Raw genomic sequence first — 10,739 nt, forward strand, 5'->3', positions numbered from 1 at the left:
ACGTAGTTCTGGGATTCCTCAAAACACATTGGTTTAAAACCAGTCAAATCTGTGGATTTGAAGCATCTCACATGAAAAGTGAACATGCTCTTGGACCTGGCCTGGACCAGGCGAGTGTCAAATTGGTGGTTTTTTTCTCAAAAAAGCCCATATCTGTTTGTCCATTCGGACAGGGCAGAGCTGCGGACTCGTCCCCAGTTCTCTCCCTAAGGTGGTGTCAGTGTTTCACCTGAACCAGCTTATTGTGGTGTCTTGCGCCTACTAGGGACTTGGAGGACTCCAAGTTGCTAGATGTGGTCAGGGCCCTGAAAATATAGGTTCCAGGACGGCTGGAGTCAGGAAAACTGACTTGCTGTTATCCTGTATGCACCCAACAAACTGGGTGCTCTTGCTTCTAAGCAGACTTTTGCTAGTTGGATGTGTAATACAATTCAGCTTGCACATTCTGTGGCAGGCCTGCCACAGCCAAAATATGTAAATGCCCATTCCACAAGGAAGGTGGGCTCATCTTGGGCGGCTGCCCGAGGGGTCTCGGCTTTACAACTTTGCCGAGCGGCTATTTAGTCAGGGGCAAACACGTTTGTAAAATCCTACAAATTTGATAACCTGGCTAAGGAGGACCTGGAGTTCTCTCATTCGGTGCTGCAGAGTCATCCGCACTCTCCCGCCCGTTTGGGAGCTTTGGTATAATCCCCATGGTCCTTTCAGGAACCCCAGCATCCACTAGGACGATAGAGAAAATAAGAATTTACTTACCGATAATTCTATTTCTCGGAGTCCGTAGTGGATGCTGGGCGCCCATCCCAAGTGCGGATTATCTGCAATACTTGTACATAGTTACAAAAATCGGGTTATTATTGTTGTGAGCCATCTTTCAGAGGCTCCGCTGTTATCATACTGTTAACTGGGTTCAGATCACAGGTTGTACAGTGTGATTGGTGTGGCTGGTATGAGTCTTACCCGGGATTCATAAATCCTTCCTTATTGTGTACGCTCGTCCGGGCACAGTATCCTAACTGAGGCTTGGAGGAGGGTCATAGGGGGAGGAGCCAGTGCACACCACCTGATCCTAAAGCTTTACTTTTTGTGCCCTGTCTCCTGCGGAGCCGCTATTCCCCATGGTCCTTTCAGGAACCCCAGCATCCACTACGGACTCCGAGAAATAGAATTATCGGTAAGTAAATTCTTATTTTAAATGAGAATAAATGATTAACTTTGTTTACAGCTGAGTGTCTCCTCATCTTCTTGAGCTGCTTCTTGAATTCTATTACCTTGACAGTATAATCCTACGCATATAGTAGGATATCACCAAAAGTCTGATTGCTTATCCTCACGCCTGACAGGAGTATTGCATAATGTGAACATCCACTTTGCACCACTTCCCTATCTTGCCCTATCTCTTCCCCTGCTCTCCCCCCTCCCTTACCGGTGACTTTCCCCCTTATTTGTCAGTACATGTTCCTCTCCTCCACCATTGTTATTGGTGCTCACAACCTGCTTACATTTGTCATTTTCTGTTTAATTTGCAATGAATAACAAATATTGATTACAAGAAAAGTCTGATTGTTTAGTGGAAAACCTCAGTATCTCCTTAGGTTTGGCTGATAATTGGAGGTAAACCTCCATAGCCTCTAAAGTAATCTACCTTGTAGGTTCCAGTCTCAGATATCTAGTTAAAAGGTTTTTGTTCCGCTTTAACTGAAAAAGAGCCATAATTTAGTTTCTGATCATCCGGTGTCTTGTTCCATTTTAGGTTATTGACAAAAATTCTGGTGGATGGTGGTATGTTCAAATTGGGGAAAAGGAAGGATGGGCACCGTCATCCTACATCGACAAAAGAAAGAAACCAAATTTAAACCGGAGGACAAGCACTTTGACAAGACCAAAAGTCCCCCCTCCTGCACCACCCACAAAACCTAAGGATACAGAAGAACTATCAGCCTCTGGTCCTAGCTACTCAGGAGATTCCAAGGACTCTCCATTAAAGCAACAATATGAAGAGCCAGAATATGATGTCCCTGCTTTTGGTTTTGACTTTGAAGCAGATGTAAATGGTTCCCTCTCTCAAAATAATTTTGATGATGAAATTGTAGAAAGTATGTTCCAGCCCTCCAAGACTTCTCCCGTGTCTTCTCTTCAGAGAATACATTTTAAGGTTGGAGAGTCCTTTGAAGATGTCACCAATGAAGAGGAGACCATTTATGAAAATGATGGATTCCGCCCATACATGGATGAGATTACATCAAACAAAGAGTCAAGTGGAGATTCCGATTCTCAAAAAAGTTCATTGTTGGTGCAAAAGAAAACCATTTCCTCAACCACTTCAAAACCACCACTTTTAAAATATAAATCAGAAAAAAATGTCCAACAAGAGACCGGAAAAAATGTCTCCTTCTCAACAAATGAAGAGAAAAAGCCAAGGTCTGTTTCTGATGCTGGTTTGCGTTCCTTGCCAAGGGTCGGTGCAAAGAAAGAATGTGAGCCAAAACAGGGGGTTATTCCACTAACCAAAGCAAAGCCATCAGTGAGACCAAAACCCTTCATAAATAAAGCAGATTCCCAAAGTCAAGAAAAAATGGACATTAGCACTTTGCGAAGACAGCTAAGGCCAACAGGACAGCTACGAAGTGGCCTCAAAGGCTCAAAAAGTGAAGAGTCTGAAAGCCCACCAAAGAGTGCTTCAGAAAGTATGGAAAGTCTTCCAAGGAGAAGCTCAGTAGATATGCAATCTAGTTCTCCCAATTCTTTAATATGTCCAAGTAACAAAGACAAATCTGAAGAAAGTAATGAGAAAATGTTATATACAGCCAGAAGTACCTATCAAAAAGTTATGGAGTCAGAAATTAGTTTTCCAGCTGGAGCAACAGTAGAAGTTTTGGAGAAACAAGACAGTGGGTGGTGGTTTATAAGATACAAAGATTCAGAAGGGTGGGCGCCATCACATTTCCTAGAACAAATGGATAATAAGCAACTCGAAACCTCAACACCTGAGCCAGAATCTAGTAAGTGTAGGAAGAATGAAAATAAATCAAACAGCCTGGAGAAGATAGAAAAGCGTGTGCAAGCATTGAATACTATTAACCAAAGTAAAAGAACAACACCTCCAGTACCATCCAGGCCACCTGGGGGCTTCTCCAAACCTACGGGGCCATCTAGCAATATTGTAAAGTTAAGAAATGGAGTGAAGCAAATAGCTGTAAGACCCCAGTCGGTTTTTGTTTCCCCACCTCCCAAGGAAAACAATATCTCTTGTCATTTGCGCAGGAATGAATCATTATCTGCTACAGATCACTTGAGATCCATTAGGCGAAATTCTTCTTTCAACGCCGTCCGTTCTCAGCCAAAGGAGTCTAAATTCAAACCTGCCGATAAAACAGAAGCTGACACGTCACAATTAGAATCATCTGTTAGGTCTCCTCAAAGAAATGGGATCCCTGTGTCCACTGTCCGACCAAAACCCATTGAGAAGTCTCAGTTCATTCACAACAACCTTAAAGATATATATGTTTCTATTGCTGACTATGAAGGAGATGATGAAACCATTGGGTTTCAAGAAGGGGTTTCAATGGAGGTCCTGGAGAAGAACCCAAATGGCTGGTGGTACTGCTATATCCTCGACAGTACAAAACCATTTAAAGGATGGGTTCCATCAAACTATTTAGAAAAAAAGAACTGATAGACCTTCCAATGGAGAAAATAATATAACACTATAGACACTCAAGATATTTTCTATATTTAAAAATGAGACTGTGCGTTTGTATACTTTGAAAGCCAGCGATATGATCTCTGTGATGTAAAATCATCTTGGAGAGACCATATGATTCTTTTTATATAAAATAAACAAAAAGAAGAAATAATGAGCACTCCTAGTAGAACGCGTTAGCAAATAACACAGGGTATCACATCGTATTTTGATCATCAAGTATCAGAGATTAAATGTGTATTTTGTGTGCCTTCAGTACATCATCTGGAACATTAAAAAAATTCACTAATTTCAGTGTGGCCCAACTCCTGCCTGCACAGTCTCCAGAAACCCATACTGTTGTTTATGGGAGTCAGTTCTTTGTGCCAAGCAAGAAAACAATGACACTTTGCAGTGTCTGAAAATTTATTTTGTAACTCAAAGGAGGAATGCGAGGCATTAGAATTAAATGTTTCTATTTTGTTTTTGTTTGTTTTTTCTTTTTTCTTACTACTAATGCCATGCTGTCAGTCGTTTATTTGTTGTTGTTGTTTTTTTAGGCTATTTTAACCTACTGTACATGGTTTAGAAATTGTAAGTGTGAGATCCTACTCATCCTGTCCAACCTATTTTTGTAGTGTTCCTTTATTCTGATCAGTATTTAGACAGCCTTGATCATTTAAATTCTACAAAAGAAAAATCTAGCATCATTTTTTGGGGAGATGAGATCCCCTAAAAACGACTTTGACCACAGACAGATTGACCAATGGCTTAAATGACTACTAAACCTAAAATACAACTTGGTTTGTCTAAAAAGGCTTCTAAAAACACTCACAAATACTTGTAAGCTGATTAGAATGGAAAATATCCTAAATATATTTGTGATCACCAAGAGAGATATCTTCCTGTGTATAGCAGAGTCCCCTGGAGGACAATGCTGACAGCTACTTCCAGTTTCCCTTTGCAGAACCTACTTGATAACAGAGAATACTTACTTACATCTAGTTTCACATTCCAATAACAAAATATTAAACATCTCAAAAGCCATGGGATCAGTAAGTATTTGGGCCTGAATATGTGAATGATATTAGTAGCTCTTTTATTTAAAGAACGTTGTATTTTAAGCTCAGTGTTCCTTTAAGTGTCCTCCGTCATTTGCTAACAGCTTGTTTTTTATTATGCACATACTGTATGCACTAGTGTGCTCTTTACAGCATGCTATTGGAAACCATATGTTTGGTGTGCAGCCAGATTTGACATTGAAAGTATGCAGTCATCCTCTGCCTTTTTGTTTACAGAAGAAGCCATTGATTCACACTCAGCAATTTTAATTTGTATATATTGTTGTTGTTTTTTTTTTTTAATAAGTGTACTTTTTTTTTAATTATTATTTTATTATCAGGAACACGTAAACGGAACGTGGTGGGGAAGAAACCGAACAATGCAAATTATTGTTAGGAGGTATGTGGAGGGTGGGTCGGGGGCAGTGTCACGTATGCTTATCAGACCCCTGCAATCCATTCCACTGCAATGGGACACTCCTAACTAATATGTTGTGTATGGCATTTCCGTGGTATTAATGCACACTGGAGAGAAGGGGGAACAATTTGGTCCTAGCAGGGAAAGAGACCGTTCTCTCAAACCTCTCAGACACCATAACACGGATTAAGCCAACGTAGTGTGCACTTGAAACTGAATATTAATACAACATTACAAATATCTCAAGTTCTCTGATATTGTATATGTCTGTATAATATATTTGTTAAAATTAAATTAATTCCTTCGCCGGAATTGTTGGTTATGGGCTGTCAGTTTTTTTAAATTGTGTTAATTAACATCCCATAGTGTAATAACGGAGAGATAACTGTTTTTTCATACAGGCAAAGGTAAATATATTAAGGTGTTTTAAGTAAGGGCAGAGCCGCATTAGAGAATTCTATGTTAGTTACCCATAGGGTAGGAAAACAGATGAGCTCAGGGTTTTGTTTCTGGTACAGTTGTATCCACACTCAGAGCGACATAAATAAACCTACATGGAGATCTTTGATGGTGGAGTTCCCTTTTACAATTGAAACATCACTGCAGACTTTCAGTGCTATCAAATTATATTAGGGAGCTGCTAATTTTACCTAATGGGAATATTTGGGGGAAGGGAAACGGTGGGTTGTAAGAGGATTTATTACACTATGTCATACTCTATATAGTTCTGCTGGACAGTATTACATAAAATAATACATAGATTATCTGCTTGACTGCAGTACTAATAGTAGTTATGTTAGTTCTATTGTGATTATGGTTTACCAATAATGATAAAGAAGTGGTTCGTGATTTGAAACTGATGCACTTTAACGGTTACAGATGTTTCACACTCAAGTGCATTATGAAAATGTGCAGTCTATACATAACGCCCACACAAAAGGTTATTTATAATTATTTATCGAGATTGGCGGTGCTTGGCCAATAGAATAATAAAACTACATGGCCTTGCAAATTTCTTTTTATATAATGTACGGATATACTGTACAGCTATTAATTTACAGCCCTTAGTTCTGTGCAGTTAGTAGTGATATCCTCCTTGTTTGTGACACTTATGGAATTTTATGGACCATTAAAGTGTACCCACTGCCAACACATAGTGGATGCAGGCAGGGCCTGATCAAGACTCCATTTGGCCAGGGACATCTTACTGTTATTTTTTTAAGGGAGAGGGCCAAGTCTCTGACTAAGCCCCCTCCCTTTAAAAAAAAATAAAACAAATCTCACATGAAATCTGGTTACATTTATCTGGGTTTCCCAGTGCTTATTGGACTCTAAGCCATTTAGTGGACTGACTTATTCTTCATGCACATACAGCCATTAACTTGGGACCAGGGACCTTACCAAGGATTAAGACTCTATGGGCAACTTGTCCACTCTTTATATGATTTCATACATCCCCACCTTGGTGAATGTTTTCAGTGGTATAAATTAGAATTGTCTCTATTCTGGATTTAAAGGGTACCTTCACATTCAGCCCACAACACCACTACTCTGTGTAGATACTGGGTACACTTTAATCCTGTGCGCACAGCTAAAATAAGATCAAATGTTAAAAGGACATCTGTGATTGGCTACATGCAATAAGTCTTTCTTATTCAGTTCAAATATAATATAAACAATACTTGAAATTCTAGGTATTACATCTTGTTCAGGATAATTTATCTACCACATTTATTAATGTGATAATAGGATAAAATGTTTATTTTAATGATAACAATGAAGCTAGACTTTATCAATGTTTTTTGTGGGCTTAATTGACAACAAGTAACAAAATGCAAAAGTCTTCATATGACAGAATTAATAATAATATCTTTAAATATATGTGCAACGATGTTTCAATAGGTTTTCATTATAGGGGCCACAATTTCTCCTATGCAGGCTGTGCTTCCTGACAGTAAGACCGTTGAAAGACATTGACATTCATCTATGTGAACCTAAAAGGTCTGCTCTTTAGGACATCAGATTACAGCGAATTAGATAATGAGGTTATGCACAGTGTCTATGATCTCAGCTTTTTTCAGTTTAGAAGACCATTTATATATGTATTAATGTCACAATATTTCTATTTGTATTGGATACATTTGTATTTTACATTTAATGGCTTTTAAATTGTGAAATTAGAGTTCACTATAAAATTAAAATTCCAGTTTTATTGAAGTTTGCCCTTTTATAACTTTACATCATTGCAACCAAAGTAAGCAATCAGGAACTATTGAGGGAGAAAAGGAAAAAGCTTTAAAAAAAAAAAAAAAACTTACAGAAAATGTGAATTTTTGTTTATGTTGTATACTGCAACTTTATTAATAATGAGCACTTCTGGATTTGTTATTGAATGTTATAAAATGCCTGATTCTAGATTTTCGTTTCCAGATAATTAATCTGAAGAATTTTGGATTAGACAAATTTGTTTGATTTCTTTTCAGTTTTAATACTGCATGTTTCACAGCCGTAAATCAGATTACATTTTTTATACAATGAAAGAAGTTAGGTTACCAGTCCTTCCTAATTGAATTGTCCCCTTAATGTACTTTTATTATTGGAGATCTCACATCTAAATCAAATATCTTTTGAATAGATGTAAATTGTATTTAGCATCCGAGTGAATTGTAGTGGGACGTCTCATCTCAAGTTTGCATGCCAGATTTGTCTTTACAACAAAACTGTTTTTACCCCAACCAGAAATGCTGGTACATAAGTAACACTGATCAACACTCGTTTTTATTGCCAATCATATTACATTGATTTTGGGGTAAGTTTGTTGTGCTGATTCCGAATATGACATCGGATTTGCTAGATATACTGATGATATATAACGGACAGTGGCTGATCACTTATATACGGAGGGGGGATAATCTAGAATGATTACGGAGTGCACACTAAGAATATTCACATGTCTCACCTTCTAGAATGTTTTGGTAGATTCCCATATGCACACATTATGGCCTAGTTCACTATTACTTAAGGATATCCATTATCTCAAGAACTGGAGCCAATCCAAAAAAACGTTCATGTTATAATTCAGCAAACCCAATATATCCTAAATTCGTTCAAATATCCTTGGCAACTTAACACTTCTTTTTTTTTCGGGGGGGGCGGGGGGGGGGGGGCGGCTATGTATTTGCACATTCATAGTCATTTAAATATTTTTACATATCATTCACAGATTGTCTGGATTTTAGATAAATTCTTGGTAGCGCAGACATCTCAGAGTTCCAGTAGAAAATGTAGCTACTTGGTAACACACAATTCATGTTATAATAGAGCCTACTGACTGAATACTAACCTGACTCTATTAATATACATTATAATTAACTTTGTAGCGTTAGAAAGACGACGGCATTTCTATAACATTTTAAATCACTTTCCGATAGTAGAGCTGCATATTTTTTTTAAGCAAAATATATATTTATATATAGCTGATGCTTTATTAAAAATACATATTAACTAGGCTATGGCTTTGATCATGTGTGGCACACAAGGGAATTTACAGCACATACAGTAGCCATGTATGTATCTCTAATGGCAGAATGGGCATAGTAATAACCAGTATTTAAGTTGTAGGTAGCCCTTAATGACAATATAGGTCCTTTGTTATATGCTTTGTTTTGTAATCCTTATTATAAATTCTTTAATCAGAAAAAAACAAACAAAAAAAGAGTTAATTAAAAGGATAAGTGCAATATTTAAGTATTTAAAATAAAACTACAGGCTCCTCATCCAGGACGCTTCTTGTTAAAGAGGTGATTAACTAGACAGTGATTGTGCCCTTGGTGCATTGACATGGAAATTGTGCCCCAGTGCCCATTGTCACTGTGTAACTAATGTACCTCTTGGAGTGGTGAGCACAGTGTGAAAATAAATATTGAAACCGTGCACTCAGGAAACTATGAGCCAGACCAGTGTGTTAACCAGGTAGGTTCAGGTGCTGTAAGTAAAAGAGAGACTGTTTGCATTGTATTTAGCCCCGCAGTTACATAGGGGATCACAATGCACTACCAGGTCTCCCACCACCATTGGTACTGTATAAGGTATATTAGCTAGTAACTGATTAATAAAACCTCATATAGCGTAAGCAGCTTGTGGAATTATATGAGGTAGATATCAGTGGAGACTGTAATCGTATCCAGTTGTTACCTCAGTTCAGGGAATTTGCTTTACAAAAGATAAAAAATCCACATTTTGGCAAATAAATCAAGAAGTTAAAAAAAAAAATTTTATTAACTGGAGTTTTGCTGCTAGCGCCTGAATTTTTTTTTTTTAGGAAGTGATTAGTCAGTGCTCTTTAGAGCGCTGTGGGCTTTTTTTTCTAGTTCTGTGGGTTTATTTTAAATTTTTCCTGGTGCTCTTTAGAGTGCATTGGGGGTTTTTTGTTGGTTTTTTTCAGTGCTTTTAAATTTTGTTTCAGTGCTCTTTAGAGTACTATGGATCTATTTTTTTCAATGCTCTAATGCATTTTTGTTACAATTTTTTTTTTAAATACCACATGAATTTGCCATACAATGATCTAAACAAATAGCAGGCAGCTGATATGTTATCTCTTTTTGTAGATTGCTCAGAGGATATTTGGTACACACTAAACACACGTGCTCCCCTGTAACAAAAAAGGAAGATCTTTGTAATTATGTTTATTTTATTTTTATTTTTTTTGTTACTAGTGGCTGTTATATTAACAGCCATGAATTCTGTAAAGTGAATTGTTTTTGTATACTTGTGTTCAGCAGCATCTCCTTGCGGCATTTTTTTTTTTTAATACAGAAACTGAGTTCTTATTCAGAAGAATCTTTTCATTGATACATGTCCCTCCCTGGAGATTTTTTCACCTGGGGAAGTGCAGAATCCATTATCTATTCAGTTCTGTGTCAGATATAGCACTGGGCTGGTCCCAAGATATATTTTATATTAATATCATAAGTTCCAATTGAGTTAAGCAGGTTTTAATTTAGGAGTGCAATTTTCATTAATCTGTATTATTAGCCTCACACTGGCATTAACAAATCTATCTTGAGTAGCTTCAGCCACCACTGTCCTGAGTTGAGCTTCCTGTTGGTTCTAAGCAGTAGTGATAACTATTTATGCCTTTCCATTTTACTATAAGACATATTATTGAAAGCCTGAAGAACCGTTGTGTTCTGTGTTTCAATATTAGTCAAGATAATAAGTGTATTGTATTTTTCTTGGCTAAAGTTTTTTTGTTTTTGTTTTTGTAAAAAGAATATTAGTACATAGAATGCAGCAGTTGACATTCTAGTGTTAAGGGGTCTTTGCATTGAATAACTCTTTAATACTGGAAAACTTTTGCTGCTCAAAATGATAAAACTGCCCAGTTGGACAAAAAAAAAGGGGTAACTGGAAGTCAATAAATGGAATAATATTTCACAAAAACATTCAAAATGTCTCCAACATTTGGAGATGATGCAGGAGATTTATTAAAGCTTGGAGAAAGCTAATGTACCACCCAATCAGTTTCTGTCATTTTACAGGCTGTGTTTGAAAAATGCCAACTAGAAGCTGATTGGTA

General features: G+C 37.3%; 1 protein-coding gene across 8 annotated transcripts in view; it reads left to right on the forward strand.

The window, feature by feature from the left end:
• Positions 1–8,305, forward strand: part of SH3PXD2A (SH3 and PX domains 2A) — a 530,104-nt gene extending 521,799 nt beyond the window's left edge. For all 8 annotated transcript variants that reach the window (XM_063961980.1, XM_063961976.1, XM_063961978.1 and 5 more), the window contains one exon: positions 1,754–8,305. In XM_063961980.1, the coding sequence (XP_063818050.1) occupies positions 1,754–3,676 (1,923 nt within the window). In that variant the 3' untranslated portion in view covers positions 3,677–8,305. The remainder of the gene's footprint in view (positions 1–1,753) is intronic.
• Positions 8,306–10,739: the final 2,434 nt, after the last annotated feature.

The sequence above is a fragment of the Pseudophryne corroboree genome, chromosome 3 (assembly GCF_028390025.1).
Source record: "Pseudophryne corroboree isolate aPseCor3 chromosome 3, aPseCor3.hap2, whole genome shotgun sequence".
Classification (NCBI taxonomy): Eukaryota; Metazoa; Chordata; class Amphibia; order Anura; family Myobatrachidae; genus Pseudophryne; species Pseudophryne corroboree.